Raw genomic sequence first — 17,757 nt, 5'->3', positions numbered from 1 at the left:
AGGGGTGCCCCGAAAGTGATAGTCTAGAGTAGGTCATTCTGGCACGTAGTAGGCGGTCTGACTGTCTCTGGGAGGAAAGAAGAATGATGTACTAATGCAATCTCTGTCAAGAGCACCATGACTTACCATGCTCCATTCTGTGTTAAACCATTTGGCCCCGCAAGGCTTGAGGTGGCATGCTTGCTGGCTGGGGGGTCTCTCCAGGAAGGAACATTCATAGGGGTCCAGCACTTCAAAGGTGTCTGCGTTCTTCCTAACACAAATCACCTCCCTCTGTTGTGTCCCACTCCCACACTCGATGGAACACTGGAGAAAAATCAGAGAAGGATGGGTGTCACATGCTGGAGAGGGGACAGGAACATCAAGGGATGTTTATGAGTGTTTTCTATCATCAATTCAGTTAGGACGAGCCCAGGGACACCTGGAAAATGTTACTGGGTAAGATGTAACAGGTGGATGGCAGTTTTCCCAAGAGCTCTGTGTCAGGAATGGAGCGTGGGTGCCCTGAGTTATCACAGCACCAGGATGCTGGTCTCCGAGATCGTGGTGCCCTCTGTGTGAGATTGAAATGGTTTCTTTTAGGCCACTTCTTTAGACGCCCCCTCCCCTGGCACACACAGAGGGACACATCAGCCTGTCAATTTGGTTGTTCCTGTCCAGTAGATTCTGACACTTCTCACTGCAAAACAATGAACTATCATTCTGGTTGATCTGCCCGTCTCAGTGGGTGGATACTGGAAATGACTTAGTCTCTCCGATCCCGCACACTTGTGGACGAGGGGCTACATTAAAATTCTTTGGGACACACAAAGCTGAGCAGATCCCAGACTGGGGACAATGTCCCCTAAGGTCAGCCCTCCCAACAGGTGGCCAGCAGGAAACCTCTGACTGCAGGGTCCAAGCCTCTCACTTCCCCCTTTGGTGGGAAGCTCGAGAGGGTAGTCACACAAAGAGGGCGGTCAGACAATTACACATGTTGGTATGTATTGTTAGTTTACAGAAACGTGATGTGTATAACTGCTCACAAATTATTCTCTTTCTATTACTTTGTAAAATGTTTCCTGTTCATGTCTGGTTTACTCTTAATATTTCCTGATTACAACATTTTAAAGCTGTGATCCATATACATCTTAAATAATCTACTTAATAACCTTAAATAATCTACTATCTTTATAAAGGCCTCTAACAATTTCTTTAGTTGAAACTCTTCATATTAGCTCTGCTGTCCGTATGCAGGAATGTAGTCAAATAAAAACAGTGAAAAAACCACACATACCTACAGAAGAAAAAGGCAAACCCCAAACCAATAGACTATGGTCTATTAGTCACATAGGACGTAATAAGCATCACCCTCAGCAATTTCCACTTGGTGCCCTTTTTTTTGGGGGGGGGACATCTTCATAAGACATCCAGAGGACAAATCTTCTTGGTTTGTTTTTCTTATTTTCTTCCATGTGAGTTAATGACTGATTTGGAGTATATTCAGGTTTTTCTTTTCTTTCAAATTCTGCGGACAATGACAACACTGGAGGCAGGAGAGGGGTGACCAGCTACCAGGCAAAGGCCTGGCCTCCCCTGCAGGGGGAGTGAGATTGTGTGCTAAGGATCCAGGGGGCAGCAGTGGGGAGAACAGGAGACATGGAAACTAGTCCAGACATCGTCACTAAATAGCTCCGAGTCTTTGGCCAAGATATTGCACTTTCCCAGGTGCCCACTGTCTCGCTTGCAAAGTGGGGGTTTGGAAACCTGATCTGAAAGACCCCTGACTGCTCTGGGGGTCTGTGTCTATACCGAGTGCTTGGTAGAATAGCAGATGACAAACCTTGACCAAAACTTGAAGCTACTTTCTGCTATTTTTTTTTTAAGATTTAATTTATTTATTTGACAGAGAGTGAGAGCAGGAACGCAAGCAGGGGGAGTGGGAGCAGGAGAGGGAGAAGCAGGCTTCCCACCGAGCAGGGAGCCCAGTGCGGGGCTTGATCCCAGGACCCTGGGATCATGACCTGAGCCAAAGGCAGACGCTTAATGACTGAGCCACCCAGGCGCCCCTATTTTCTGCTATTTTAACGAGGTCCTTAAGAGATTAGGCAGTTAAGGGAGAATGAGCACATATCTCAGCCTTCTACCCTAAATGCCCAGAAATGGCAGAATACGTGTGTTAGGAACAAGTGAATGGATGTGTGTGTGTGTGTGTGGGGGGGTATGTATGTATGCATGAAATAGCATTTGAAAACGGGAAAGGACACTCATCCTTGGTGGACCAGAAATTATGGTGAAATTATATTTGAATGGTGAAAGGCAGATGGGATTAAGTTGAAGGAGCACATCATAGTTCAAAATGCATAAAGAAGAGGATGCCCAGCAAAGAGGAAGCATTTCAAGAGCTTCAGGCGAGAAGGAATACGAGAAGCAGGAAGGAGGCCTCGGGATGGTGAGACAGTGATCAGCTAAGGCACTGACCAGGAACAGCAGGGCAGGGCTGACTGGCAGGGGAAAATGAAGGCATCTGCCCCTACTATCAAAGGGCAAAGTGAAGACACTTTCGGATATTTAAGGGTTCAGAAACTTACCACTCATGATCCTATTTGAAAGACTTACTGGGTAGTGGTCTCTGATAAAATGAAAAAGAACCAGGAAGAAGACACAACCAGGAAAGACACAAAGTAGAAGAGTTGGTAAGAGCTATTGTTAATAATGGATACAGGGGTTTTGGGGGATGATGTTCTGGATGTTCTGGAATTAGACAGTGGTGATGGTTGTACAGCTTTGTGAGTATACTAAACACCGCTGCATTGTAAACTTTTAAAAGGGTGAATTTTTTTAGGGTATGTGAATTATATTTTAATTAAAAAAATAACCTTTGGAGGGGAGACAGCTATTTTTAAACCTGAATCAGTATTTTCTATAAAGTTAATTAACATTAATATGGAGCTAGATCCAGATGATGTCAACATCTTTTTGGAGATATTGTGGATTGAGAAACTGGAGGTAAGTACATGGAGACTTAAGGCTTCTGTCTGCTTTTGGGGGAGGATGTGATTGCTGATAGCTTGACACAGAAACATGACAGTTTAAAACTCTGTGTTAAAAATTTGAGTGTTAGGACTAAATGAATAAAAGTAGGATTTATAACTTCCAAAATGTTAGAGGGGAAAGATGGAATTAAGGAAACCTGATCTGTGCACATGTGCAGAAAGGAAAGAAGAAACAGACCAAGAAAGCATGGCAATAACCTAAATAAGAAACACAAATTAAGATGGCAGGGAAAAGTCCAAGCATGTAAGTGATTACAATAAGTGTGAATGGTTAAAATTAAGAAACAGAGACTTGCAGATTGGGTAAAATTAAAGACAAAAATAGTCCTGCATACAAAAGACATATTTTAAAAAATACATAAAAATTGACAGATATACCAGGTGAAAATCAACAATGAGTAATCAGAGTAATGCAAATATCAGATAGAATATAATTCATAGAATTCATAGAAGAAAGGCATAGAAGACAGAGGTGGTATTTAAGAGCGATAACTACTTCCACTGAGCACTGGTAGTGATTATGTGTGTTTCTACACCTGAATAATTCCTGCAGTTGTACTCTGGTGGATCACTGATCCAAGATGAGAGCAGAAATATCTGCTCAGATGCCAGTGAAAATAAATTCAGACAGAAAGGCAGACAAGAGAGCTGCTCCCAATGGTAGAGACTGTGAAAGACACCCCAGAACAAGGACAATCTACAGGTGAAGTAAACCCAGAACTGGAAGGGAAGAAAAGAAACATCTGTGCATCAATCTAGGCACCAATCTAGATATTGGTGGAATAGCTAATGAGTAGGATTTAGGCTACTTTGGCACCAGGTATAAAAAAAAACTCCTTAAGCTTGATAGGTCTCATTCTCTTGGGCTGGCTTTCTCCACAAGCCCCGACAAAGCGATTGCCAGCACCTTTGCTCACAACTTCCCAGAGAGTCTCCTCCCTTAAGTCTACATTGAAGTCCCAGGGAAGGATTCTGCTAGGCTTGGCTTGGGTTCCATGTCCACCCTGGACAGTTCACTGTGCCCAGGCTCGTGGGGCGTTCCAGATGCCAACTACCATTCAAACCACATGGATAGAAGGAACATTTATTTTCACTTTAGTTTCAGTACATAAGCATGCTCTATTTCATTTTCTTTGGGGATAACATCAGAGTCCCAGGGTAGGGAGGTGACAGCAGGCTCCAACATCCTTATAAATCCAGAGCTAAAACCTTGTCGCATTCAATCATGTCTTGACCCTTTTGGGCAACAGGGCACTGAATTCCATGTTTCTAATCTTGGCGGAAACAAACACTGCCTTCACCCAGATTCACAATCACTCTCAGTTCTCTGAATAGGCCTGGAGTCAACAGGAGGCCCGCAAGCAAAAAAGACCCTGAATCCTGCTCCCTTCTCTTCTGAGATTGGTAGACGTTCAAGTTGAATTGCACTGCTAATCCTCACCATGTGGAGGCTGTCCCAGTTTCCCAGAGGACTCTTCCCTTTGCTTTGTTTCTGTGGCTATTTGGTGTAATGCAGTCCCCTCTGAATTATCTTTGGGATTCGGGTCCTAGGTGTTTTGCTACCAATAGTGACATGGAAAACAGTGGGCAGACAAAATAATAAACACAGGGAATAGGGAACTAACATGCATTAGGAGGTATTCTCATCCTCACGTTTGGATGGGGAAACAGGCTCCCAGGCGTTTTGTTGCCTGCCCCAAGTCAGAAGAACTGCAGAGAAGTAGAGCTGGGACCGGCTATCAGGTATGTCTGACTCTGATATGCACTCGTGTAGCTCTGGGAGTACTTGAATTCTCTTTCTTTTTGAATTTTCTATATTTTACAGTTTGTATTATAAGAACATCAGAGCAAATTTGAGAAGAAAACATTTACCCATGTTGTTCATATAAAAACCCATTTTTCAAAGGGGCTGAGATAAGGTTCACTCACTGGTTTTCACTTGCCACTATATCCTGTGTACTTTCTAGGTCTCCCTAATTATCACTGTTGTTGTTACATAATATTTTAATGAGTTATGATACAACGTAATATCCCTAAGTGCCCTGCTGTCATGAACACCTCTGTTAAAAAAGCCTTTTTTTCTTCTGTTAATTATTTCCTTAAGATGAATCCCCAGAAGTGGAGTGACTGGTTAAGGCAAATGAACATTTTTATGGTTCTTGACTTTTATTGCCAAATTGCTTTCCAAGGGGGTTGTATCAACTTACAAGGACCGGGCAGTCTATTTTTTCAGGGTCTGTTTTTAGAGCTACTTAAATCAAATTCTATATGGAGCCAAGGGTCCTGATAATGTATAAATCATGATCATCAGCCAAAAAGTCCTTGGAGAACCAGCCAGCCCTGCCAAATGCTAAGTGGCCCGAGAACTCAAAATACTAACAGCAATCATAACAGGGCAGTAAGAAGGAACGATCTTTTCCACATTTTCTTAGGGGATTTGTGTTCAATTTTGGAACACTGAGGAAAACATCAGTAGATCAGTGAAGTTACTTTATTAAAGTATTTGGTATTATCTGTTCTTTATAAGGAACAACTGCAACTTTTCCTATATCTGCTTCTATTTCCCCCCTCAGTTTTATTGAGTTATAATTGACAAATAAAATTGTAATATATTTAAAATATACAAATGATGATTTGATGTACATATGCATTATGAAAGGATTCTCACAACCAAGTTAATCAACACATCCATCACCTCACATAGTTACCTCTTTTGTGTGTGCGTGAGAATGTTTACGTTCTACTCTCTTAACAAATTTCAGTGATACAGTATCATCAATTGTGGTCACCATGTTATACATTAGATCTCAGAACGTATTCATCTTGTCACCGAAAATTTGTACCCATTTACCAACCTCTCCCCATGTCCCCACCCCCCAGACCCTGGCAACCACCATTCTGCTGTTTCCCTGAGTTTCATTTTTTTTTTTTCCACATTCCACATGTAAGTGATACCATGTAGTATCTGTCTTTGGCTGTTTGGCCTATTTAACTTAGCATAATGTCCTTCAGGTCTACCCATGTTGTCACAAAGGGCAGGATTTCCTTCTTTTTTATGGTTGAATATTCCTATATATATATATATATATAATATATATACCATATATATTCCATTATATATATATACACACACACACCACATTTTCCTTAGGTTATCAACAGACACTTAGGTTATTTCCAGACCTCACCTATTGTGAATAATGCTGCTATGAACATGGGAGTGTAGGTATCTCTTTGAGATAGTGATTTGGCTTCCTTTGGATATATCCCTGCAAGTAGGACTGCTGGATCATATCTATTTGTGCTTCTGACACTCAAATACAGACAACACTGGCTTTATTAACAACAAGAATAGCAGCAGCAGCTACGATTTACTGTGTATTTGTTGTATGTCAGGCACTAGGCTACATTCTTCATAGACATTACTTCATTTCTCCTAAAAATAACCTCACACAGTACGGTCATTAACAGCATGTTATAGACAAAGAAACCATGCTAGATCATACACTCCCTGAGGGCAGGAATATTCGCGTTGCTCGTTGACGTATTCCAAGGGCTGAGAAGAGCACATAATAGGTGCTCAAGAAACACTGTTGATTGAAAGAGGCTCTGAGAGCATAAGCAGCTTCTCCAGGGCCATGGGCAGCACTGCGGGGATTCACACCCAGGATGCCTGGGATACACCGTGTCCTGTTTCCCGGCCCCTCGGCTATGCATGCTCTCTTACCAGGGACGGATGAACCCAGCCAGCTCTGGCCACTCACCTGACTCCAGCTCCCTGCAAACCACTCCACCTTGCCCGTGCAGGGCCCATTGTCACACGGGGTGGCCTCCGCGGGCCGGTTGTTCCCACAGCCCTCCAGCGGCAGGCTGCTGATGTGGTTGGTCATGCACACCACCGAGCGTGTCCGCACTCCAGCCCCACACTCTGCCGAGCACTGCAAGACAGGAGATGGGCACGTTAGAGGGCAGGCCCCCTGCAGGCTCTGAGGCCACTTTCTAATGATGTGAAGGACTGAACATCTCGTTTCCCTACCAACTCTTTCCCCTAGGAGTCTCTGACCACTTTTCACGCCCAGCCTACTCCATTATGGGACATCAGTACGGCAAACCCCCATCTTCGCTTTCCTGGGACAGTCTTCATTCCAAATATCCTGTCCCAGTGCTGTGATTGATATGCTTACACTTGTCAGACAACCTGTTTTGACTTTTGCTTTTGAAAATAGATCCAGCAGCAGAAGAGTGAGAGCATGAACACTTGGGCATAAGTCTACTTGCTGGCAGCTGAGTCTGGGCTGTTCTGGGGAAGTGGGGAAGTGAAGTCTGTCACCTCTACCCTGCTACCTGATAGTAAGGCAGGGGTCCCAGTCCTTGAAGGCCACAGTGGTGACAGCATTAGCAGACAGCTTCCTATAGACGGAGAGCTTGGCCTGGGAACCAGACACATCGGTGTTAATATCCCTACTAGCCTGGTGGCCTGGGGCAAGGAACCCAGCCCCTTCTACCTCTGGCATGCTCATCTGGATAGCACATTCCTGGCAGGATTACAGGTAATGAATAATGTGCTCTGCCTACAGAAGGTGCTCAATAAATGGTATAGAAGCTTGAAAGAGTCAAGTTCTGTATCCCCACTCTAAGGTAAAGAAACTGAGGTAAGGTCTTCACTTAAAGCCATGGAACCACCAGTCATTTCTGTCCTACAAGCACACTCTGTCCTCATCCAGGGCCTACTGAACACATTCCCGAGTCATACCCCAAAGCTTGAAGAGCATTTTCCATCTGTCTTGAAATGCTTTGGAATGCTGCCTTATTTTGCTTCTCATCCTATCTGTTCAGACCTTTCTGGACCTCTTTGAGTGCTCCCCAGATACCTCATGTTCACCATGTAAAACAATGAAGCACCCCCCTCATCACCATCCCCATTGCTACTCTTGGTTTTCCAATTTGTGCTCAAATTTCTACCAGGATTCAAAAGTTGACCATTCTTTTGAGTCCTTGCTTCTGCCATCAAGCCAACCTTCAGATCTCACAGATTCTGGTTTCACCACATTTTTCCTGTCCTGTTTCTTTCTGCCCATGGTTCCCAGCATTGATGTTCTTCCCCTGGACTATGGTCACAGCTTGTTGCTCAGTATCACCACCTTTTCTAATTTGCTGAGCTTCCAGGTGCTGGGAGTGCCATGTTGAAAATCCCTCTGATGCCGTCCCAGTCCAACTGGACCTCCCCACCTGGCATTCAAGCTCTCCTATAAGACGACCTCAGTCAGCCTCTGTCTTCTAGGCTAACTTCCCATTATTCTCTCCCACACAGCTCATGCTGGACAGAGCCTGGGTCCTCCATTTCCTGATTGCATGAAGTGCTCACCGTGCCTTATCCATGTTGTTCCTTCTATCTGCTAGAGAGCTCTTCCCCTTCATCAGGACACATCGAAATCCATTAAGGCTCAGCTCAGAGGCCATCTCCTCTGTGAAAACTCCCTTGACTGCCCAAGTCAATATACTCTTTCCAGCCTCAGAATTCTCAAGACACTGTGCATCCTACTATTCTCCTTTGTACTACAGTTACTTATGTCTTACTTTATTTTTTCCTTTATAGTAGTAGGCTCAGTGAAGTCAGGGACTATTGAATCATCTCTACTTCCTTCTCAGGTCAGCACCTTACCCATGGGCAATGAATATCAGTTAAATAAATGAACACAGACTTGGGTACTTCCTTGCTCCTTTCTCTTCTGTTACCAGTACGTTCCAACTCTGAAAGTGGCCGTTTAGAGGACAACCAAAGCCCATTCTAAGGGTTTCTGCTGGGTATTCCCTTAAACACAGAGTCACTGTTTTTTGTTTGTTTTTACCAACATTATTATTTTAAAAATATAAGCAAAAGCAATATAATTTAAATAAAAATCAAGAAAGGAAGAAAAAAAAAACCAACCCTGGTTCCTTACCAAAATTTCCATTTTCATTTTTGTATATTGCTATCTAGTCTTATAAAATCACAGCCTGGATGAATAAGCAAACATTTACATGACCACTGCTGGGTTGGGCCTGACTCCTCAGCGAGAAAACTCTCTGAAGCAAAGAGCCTGAAGAGGATTGGAACATGCCACCCCAAAATATGCTGCTTTGACATATTTTGAACTGAAGGTGATTGAGAAACATCAGATCCAGGAAGGGCTCTCTGCCCTCCCACTCCCTGCCTAAAAGCAGATCATAAATTTTCACGTAGTATCAGGAAGAAGAGAACATTTTGTTAGGAGCTGATGCCAAGATGAGTCTAAACAAACAAACTTTACCAAAATAACCCTTATCTTCCATTAGTCTCCCCCAGCCCCTTTCCTTTGTCTAGTTACTTCTTCAAAACTTATCACTCTTTGTTAAAATGGCATAGAAGTGTTCAAGCCTAACTGCTTCTTTGGGATTTTCATTTCTTTCCTATGAGGAAAGAATAATGTAATGAGCTCAAGGGGGAGAGATTAAAGAAAATGTGATTGAAGCGCACAAACACTTAAGGATCCAGAATACATCCTATTCCTGTGCCATGTAGAAAATGAACATCAAATAAAATGTGTCGGCTTTTCTCCTTTTAATCTGGCTTTTGTCAGTTTAATTTGCGGGCTTCTAATACAGAATTTAAGAGGATGGAGGAAAAGTTTTTTTTCCTCCCCTACAGGCTCACAAACACTTTGCATGACTTACACTCTATTTGCATTGTTATTAGGAATTTGAGCCAATGAGTCAGTCCTTTTTACAACAACAACAACAACAACAAAATCCTTTGTTACAATAATTGGAATCTTCTAGGCTAAAGGGTTTTTTGTTTCAGCTGTATATTATCTGGTCTCTTTCCTAGTTTTAAACACTTGAGATATTTAAATCCTCCTGAAGAATACAAGGCAAATTAAGTTATCTTCTTATTTCAAACCCTAAGAATATTTCTTTCCATGTAGTTTCCATTTGACTAACTTAATTTCTGCTTTCCAAACCAAATAATGTCTTCACATCTGGGAAAATTTCCCCATATCCCCATGTGCTTCATATAAAAGAAGAATGTTAAGGACCAAGCCAAGCGCTCAATGAGAGAACACTATAGGGATGAACCCTACAGAGGGACTTCTCTTTATTACACCGGCTCTGGCTCGGGAAGCCTCTCGGCAGGAATGAGGGGAACGATGGGCCCCTACCAGCCAGCAGGGACTACCCTTAAAAACCAGGCACTGAAACACCCATTCACTATCCCTGAAGGATGTGCCTGAAAGAAGGACCAAATCCACTTGGTAGTCAGAAAAGGACCTGACTCCCAGCTGAACTCCTGGGCTGACAAAACACAGAAACACATGAAATTTCTAGGCAACCGTGTGGTGAGGATTGTCCTCTTGCTCCAGCAACAGCTGAATGCTAACTTTGGCCCAATCAGCCCTTGAGGGACTGACTACAAGGCTTTAATGGCTATTCCTGAATTTCAGGTTCATGTATCATCTTCCATAATTAGTAACAAAAAACTCAAGGTCTTACTTCTCTTGGAAAACATCCTTAGATATTAGGTGTTACAAAATTGAGGCTGGTGGACTTTCTAAAAGTTTTTTTCTTCTTTTTCTGTTGTGACTAAATATTGCACAGGTGTTTAAACCTGTCATTGATTTATAGAACTAAAAAGTCTATGATGCATATGTCTGATAAGACCCGCCCTCAGTTAAAGGTAGCTGCAAGGACATGTTTATGATGAGTCATTGAGTCAGAAAAACTACATACCCCTGGAAGTTTAAGAGAAGATCCAGGTTTGAGTTTACAAGTTCAATTCAATTAGGTAGAGATTAATTAATTTAATTTAATTAATTTATTTTTTAAAGATTTTTATTTATTTGATAGAGACAGTGAGAGAGGGAACACAAGCAGGGGGAGTGGGAGAGGTAGAAGCAGGCTTCCCGTGGAGCAGGGAGCCCAATGGGGGGCTCGATCCCAGGACCCTGGGACCATGACCTGAGCCGAAGCCAGACGCTTAACGACTGAGCCACCCAGGTACACTGAATTAGTTTTATTTTAAATTGGGAAATAGGATGTATTCTGGATCCTTAAGTGTTTGTGCACTTCAATCACATTTTCTTTAATCTCTCCCCCTTGAGCTCATTACATGGAGGCCGTATCTCATTCATGCCTGGCATTGTTAGGTGCTCGATACATGTTTATTGCAGTTGCAAAAAAAAAAAAAAAAAGGCAAGGCTCAGCCTAAAGCTTAACAGGGTTGATTTTTATACAAAGCCACTACTCGCGTGTGAAAGACTGTCACCAGCTGGTCATTCCTGGGGCTAAGTGGTGACTCCAAGGCCCACCCCACGATCTCATCATCTAGGTCATGGTTTCAAATATGTTATCCCCTCATGCTCATTCAGCAATGTTGCCAATGAGGAAACTGAGGGTCAGAGAACAGCTTGCTTGAGGTGTAATAAGAAAGATGTGCGGACAGAACGGGGGTGGGCCCTGCTGGACTCAGCCTCAGGGCCCAAGTCTGAGGGAAAAGTGCTACCAAAGCCTCCTTCCCACTCATCTACTCCAGGCATGAACATTCTGGAATAATGTTATGTTCTGGGGGCTGATAAAGCAAAATTACCTACTTATTTATATCAGAACACTAACCTGACATGGCTTAAAACATCTTTCCAAAAAAGAACAAAGAAGTTCTCTAAACAGAAGAATACGGTGCTCATCTTTCTTCTATTTAGAATTTTAAGACAAAGGTTAGATCCAGCAAGTACTTATGTTAAAATGCAAAGCAAATTTACATTAAAGGGAAATTTACAAGTGTTTGTTGGAGGGGGAATAAAGAATAAGGGTGGATTCAGTTAGAGTTGGCAAACAATAGCTTAGTCTAATTAAAATTCATGCTTTACAGGTTTTAAATGCCATTAACGTGTTTATAATGAATACATATGTGAAAAAAGAAGGTTACTAAATTACACATATGTAGTATTATGATCTGTATCCTTCAAATATGTGTGAGTACAAAAAAGCTATGTATGTTAAGTATGTATGAGTGGAAAAAAGCTTGACAATAGAGCTTAAAAATCTTAAAATATTATCTGCTAGTAAAGAGATTATAGGTATGCTTTTCTGATTTTTTTATAATACTATATGTTACTTTATGACCAGAAAAGGTGAACATTATTTTTTTATCCATTAACTACATTAGTTCTTTAATTGGAAGTGAAAAATTCTTTGAGAGAAAATGTTTGCAAACATACATTCAAAAAGTAGAAAATGGCATTTTTACTATTTTGTTAAGTAGAGATAAGTTATTAAGTGTGTAGTCATATAAGAACTATGATTAAATCTTTTAAATATTTCAGATGCATTATAAACTCAGCTGTCTTGCATTGTCTTATCTTTGCATATAGCCTTTTATTAATTACACTGTGTTATATAAATAAATGTTCTTTATAGTTTAGAATAATGATTGATGAAGATGAGGAAGCATTTACTGAGAAAATAATTTCAGCTGTTTTAACCTTTACATGAGCATTTTAAAACTTTGATTTCCTCTAGTGAATGTGAACCTCAAGAAAAATTTCCAAACTTCAGTCTACTTGGACATGCGAGTCATTGAACAATTCATGGAAGAAATTATTACCTTAAGCTCTGCATATTCTTTATGAGATTTCATATAAATATTAAGGATTAAAAGGGTTTAAGTGCTCTAGACTTCAAACAATCTTGTTCCTTTTGTTTCATGACTTAAACTGGTATTGTAAGTTCTCTGTTTGCATCACAAACTTTTATATTATAGGACACAGACATTTTAGCTTAAGGTCTTATGTATATTTGACAAAAATAATTTTCGTCCAAAATTATTTTAAAAAGAGTCTTCCCAAGAGGAAAATGAAAGCCTGGCATCATTCTTTTTATTCATTTGTTTGCACACTAACTTCACTGAGTTTACCGCGAACACAAATGAGTTTTGGGATGGCTAGAAATCCAGAAACACAAAAGAATTAGTTGAAGGAACTAGGAATTTTTAGGAGAAGAGGTGGAAGAGGTCTCCAAATATCTTTAGGGCTGCAGTGTAAGGAGGAACACTCATGTTTTACAGGACAGGAGTGGGAGTTAGCAAGACACATTTTGGTCCAATGCCAAAGAAACCCTCTGGGCAACTGCCTGGACCCGCCATGAATTTCTGGGAAGGAGTTAGGCTGAGTCAGGGATGCTGCAGAGAGCTCCTCATGCTGGCAGGGAGGCTGAGCACAGTGGCTTCTGGGGGGCCTCCCAGGGCTGCTTGGGCACTGCCAGGAGCTGAGGTGTGAGCTGGGAGGCTTGGATGGAGGGAGAGGGGATGTGCAGACAGAACGGGGGTGGGCCCTGCTGGACTCAGCCTCAGGGCCCAAGTCTGAGTCCATGGACACCTTTCGATGGGCACCTACTCTCCATTTGTTTCCTTTGGGTCAATGCCTTCCTGAGGACTAATTCGGTGCCCATGACAGCCCACTCTGGGACAGAGGAACAGTTAGCTGCTTGTCCTAAGAGTTCAGTGTTTGCACACGGGCTCTCTATCTGGGGACCATCCTGGGGCTAAAGGGGAGTGGCCGTAAGCCACGAGGTGTCAGGAATCCACAGCAGGTCAATCACTCGATGAGAATCTCCAGGATGATCTCTGCATGCGAGGTGAAAGCTGCGTTGGCAGGTCTGTTCCTCAACCCCCACCAAGGTGCAGTGTTACTGTGATGACGGGGACAAAATTAAGGGGCATCTTAGCACCGGATGGAGTGGAAGCCCCTATGAATGCTTGCAGGGTGATACTCAGAATACTGGACAATGCTCACCAGCCGGAGGGATGCTGGCCCAGGAATCCACCCATGTGGCGGGATGGCGACTCATGAAGGTTTCCTCCTCTGAACTTGAGATGTCGCCCTGTTGTTGTTCACATGATTCCACAGGGAGACGAGGCTCCCGTGCTCAGTGTTTCCTAAGGCTCTAGGAACTTGCCTGGTCCCCTCTTACCCTTGGCCCAGCAGCCTCAGTGCCCCCTGGGAGCCCGTTAGGAAGGCAGATTCCCAGGCCCACCTCCCCGTGCGGACTCAGCCCCGGCACCATGCGGGGATTCCCAGGTGACCTGTAGGCACACTGCAGTTTGGCAGCATGGTGAGGAATTCTGATAAGGGAAACGGTGGCCACCTGGCCTAGCCAAGAGGAAGGCACTAAGGACAGAGACAGCCAGTCCTGGCTCCAGCCCAGTTCAACTTGCAAGGGCTCTCTAGACGGTCCAGAAACCCAGAAACCGTTGGGGTGGCGGCCAGCCCACTGCCCTGGGAGGAATCCCCTGATGGCCTCTCCCACTGCCAGCCCTCCCCTTGCCTTCTTCCAAGAAAAGGAAGACAAAGCTCACTCTCTCCTTCCCTCTCTCTCTTCCCCTCCCCAAGGTACACTCTGTAATTTTGCTTAGTGCTTTTCCCCAAACCCTTTTTTTTTTTATTGTGGTAAAATACACATAACATAAATTTACCATTTTAATCATTTTCAGTGTACATTTCAGTGGTATTAATTACATCTACACTGTTGTGTAACCATCACCAGACCCAACTCCAGAATCCCTATAAATCCTACTTTTGTCATTTTTTTTTTTTAGGGAGAGCACACACATGCATGCGTGTGAGCGAGGAGGGGGAGGGGCAGAGGAGGAGGGAAGAGAGAGAATCTTAAGCAGGCTCCACGCCCAGTGGAGCCCTGCATGGGGCTCGATCTCACGACCCTGAGATCATGACCTGAGCCGAAATCAAGAGTCGGATGCTTAACCGACCGAGCCACCCAGGCGCCCCTAGTTTTGTCTTTGATACAGGAACTCTATCTCTTGCTGGTTTCCCTTGCACATAGGTAACTGGCGGGCCGACGGTTAACTGTACGTGCCTCAGACTTCATCTTTACATCTGACACCAGGGACCCCAAGGGAGGCCAGGCTACTGGGGAGGGGAACAGTCTGTGAACTGTGCTGAGTTAGTGAGAAGGGAAGGGGCCTGCCATCTGCTGAGTGCTTTTATATGCCAGGCACTGACATACCATATGAGAGCTGCAATGTAATTCTTCCCCTGCTTCAGTATTTCATGATTTAATGTTCATGTGCAGTGCAAAGGAGAACTAATGCTCTCACACCCACTGCCCACCCTTGCAGCCCCTCGGTCTTTGTATGAGGATAGAAAGCCTTTTCCCCAAAGTCAGAAGTTACCCTTGGGATTCTCAGCTGGTGATTCATCTTCGTGGTGTTGGGGTGCCTGTCACGTACAGCTCCTGCCCACTGGCCCAGCAGCCCTTGGTCCCGGCTGTCGGAAACCCACTCTGCCTGCCCTCAGCTCACCCTTTCACTCCACTCGGTGAGGAACCAGCTCTTGGCACAGGGCCCCATGTCGCAGTTCTCAATGTCGTTCGGCCGGAGCTTCATGTTGCATTCTTCATCGTCGACCACGTCCCCGATGTTGCTCACACACTTCACGTCTCGGGTCCTCTGTCCCACCCCGCAGGGCACTGAGCACTAAAACAGCAGGAATAAGTCAGTGGGATGGGCAGCGTTACCTTCGGGGGCCTCTCCAGCCCGGGTGCCCTCATCCTTGCCACCTGCCACCGGAGCGGACGACTGTGGTGAGACCCACTGGGGGGCTCTGAGTTCCCAGCCCTGAAAACCTCACCACCTCCTCTCTAAGACCTTCTTGGATGTCCTGCCCACTTTGTGGCTCTGGGCCTCCGTTCTGTCATCTGTGAAACGGGGGCGCGAGACTGGAAGGAGCTGACTTCTCATGACACACGAGAGAGAGCACCTGTATGCGCGTGACTGCCACGGGCTCACCCTGCAAGTGGGCTGTAGGCGGCTGCTGCACACCACCCTTAACCCTCGGGCGCCATCGGCTTGCAAAACAGTCCTTCCAGAACACCCCCCAGCCCCGGCCCCGCCCCAGGAAGGGTTCTCTTTAGGAGACCTCAGGGCCGTCCGGAGTCAGGTCTGGGGGCGGTGGGGCGGGGCACGGCAGGGCGTCTGGGAGGGGGAGCTCTAGCGCAGCGGCCTGCCCCGCGTACCGAGGTCCAGTCTGTGCGGATCTGCCACTCGCTGCAGATCTTGAGCTGGCAGGTGCTGGTGGTCTCGGGCTTCTCCAGGTGCCGGCAGCGGAAGGGCTGCACCGTCAGGCTGCGGTTGGCGTACACCTGCCGGCACAGGACCTGACGGTGCTGCATGCCCAGGCCGCAGGTTTTGCTGCACTCGGACCACTCTCCGATGTCCCAGCTAGCTCAGGAACGAGAGAGCGCGAGAGGGACAGATCACCTTCAGCCAGTGGAAGAGAGCACCGCCCCGAGAGCCGGCTCGCACACAACCATCAGCACCGTTACGGGTGGTCCTCACCCAAGAGCGCAGCTCAACGCCTGCCCGAGGGCCGTCGGACTCCGTGAAGCAACGGAACTCTGTCGACAAGCTCCTTACCAGTGATGACAGCCCAGTTTTAGAAAATTAAAGAAAACCGAGCAGGTGCAAAGGATTTTTATCTAAAAAACGCCCCAAACTCCAAACGTTAGTTTTATCATCACCCCGTAGAACATTAACCCACGTTGGATCTTAGAAATCTCCAGCATTCTTTATTGCTCATGAGCTACTTACTCATCAGTTTCACGGTCCTCCCCGTCATCCTGCTTTGTCACTTAGTTAAATAAGACATCAGCACACGCTCAATACGTAGGAGGATGTTTCTATTACTTTGAAAATTATGATGGGACTCTTTTGGGGGGCTCTTTCTCCCTGTTCTTCTGGAAGTGTCCTCTGCATCATTCAGTAACCAGCCCAAGACCTCTCCTGAGACACTCCTCCCGACTTCTCCTTGCCCACGTACTCGTGACTCTCCTCAGTCTCTCTGTTCACGGCTCACCTACAACACTGACCACGCTGGACTGGAATTCCCAGCTTCCCTCTTTGCTTTCCTCACCAGGCTAACACGTAATTGCTCCAAATTACCAAAGGCGTGTGCTCACTGCTGAAGGCTACAAGCTTCCACGTTCATCCCCAGAGACAGGTGTGCTTGCCGAACAGACTGCAGTTTATGCACAGACTGAGTCTCGTGTCTCTAAATCAGATGTAGACAGATTTTATGCCCACTAATAAGGTCCTATGCACCCAGAAGTGACCCGATAACAGGCGACCTCCACAGAGAGGCCATCTTACAAGGCTGGGCAAGGGAAGAGGTTGCAGGGCTCCTCCTCGGGGGTGGGCTTCATACTGGAGTCGCAGTAGCTCTCGGGCACCTCTTCGTGGGTGTTTCGGTGCACACAGCGAAAAATAGGGAACTGCGATCCTGCAAGGACAAGGAGAACTTCTCAAGGACAGCCCCACACACTTGAATGTTGGGCTCTGGGTGCAGGTGCACAGAGATCTGGGTACTGATGAAGAGAGGCCGCAGGAACAGAGAAATGCACACACACACAAACACTCCTCCTTCATTCATGCGTTTACACACACCTCCCACACAGGGGCTGTGACAGGCACTGTGGACACTGGGGGTGCAAACCGCGGACACGGTTGGAAAGTGCTAAAGGCAGATACAAACAATTTTCATAACAGTTCAAGATATCACGAGGCAGGAGAGTGATTTATAAAATGAGCACAAGTAATAACTGCTTGGAAGTTTTCCGGAGACATCACAAAGGGTCCTAGAGGGTCCAGCTGGATCCTACGGAAGGGTGGGGTTTGGGTAGCTGTGGGCATGTGTGT

General features: G+C 45.1%; 1 protein-coding gene across 1 annotated transcript in view; it reads right to left on the bottom strand.

Moving 5' to 3' along the window:
• The window catches only part of LOC102727246 (thrombospondin type-1 domain-containing protein 4), a 32,186-nt gene extending 14,823 nt beyond the window's left edge, over positions 1 to 17,363 (bottom strand). Inside the window, exons 1-5 of the mRNA XM_081831333.1 lie at positions 17,212 to 17,363; positions 16,080 to 16,284; positions 15,367 to 15,540; positions 6,800 to 6,973; positions 127 to 306 (exon numbers count right to left, since the gene is read on the bottom strand). Coding sequence (XP_081687459.1) covers positions 127 to 306; positions 6,800 to 6,973; positions 15,367 to 15,540; positions 16,080 to 16,284; positions 17,212 to 17,264 — 786 coding nt within the window. The 5' untranslated portion in view covers positions 17,265 to 17,363. The remainder of the gene's footprint in view (positions 1 to 126; positions 307 to 6,799; positions 6,974 to 15,366; positions 15,541 to 16,079; positions 16,285 to 17,211) is intronic.
• Between the last annotated feature and the right edge of the window lie 394 nt (positions 17,364 to 17,757).

The sequence above is a fragment of the Leptonychotes weddellii genome, chromosome 9 (assembly GCF_054177405.1).
Source record: "Leptonychotes weddellii isolate Sample4059 chromosome 9, ASM5417740v2, whole genome shotgun sequence".
NCBI lineage: Eukaryota > Metazoa > Chordata > Mammalia > Carnivora > Phocidae > Leptonychotes > Leptonychotes weddellii.
The sequence above is the reverse complement of the archived record's forward strand: the minus strand, read 5'-3'. Positions and strand labels throughout refer to the sequence as shown.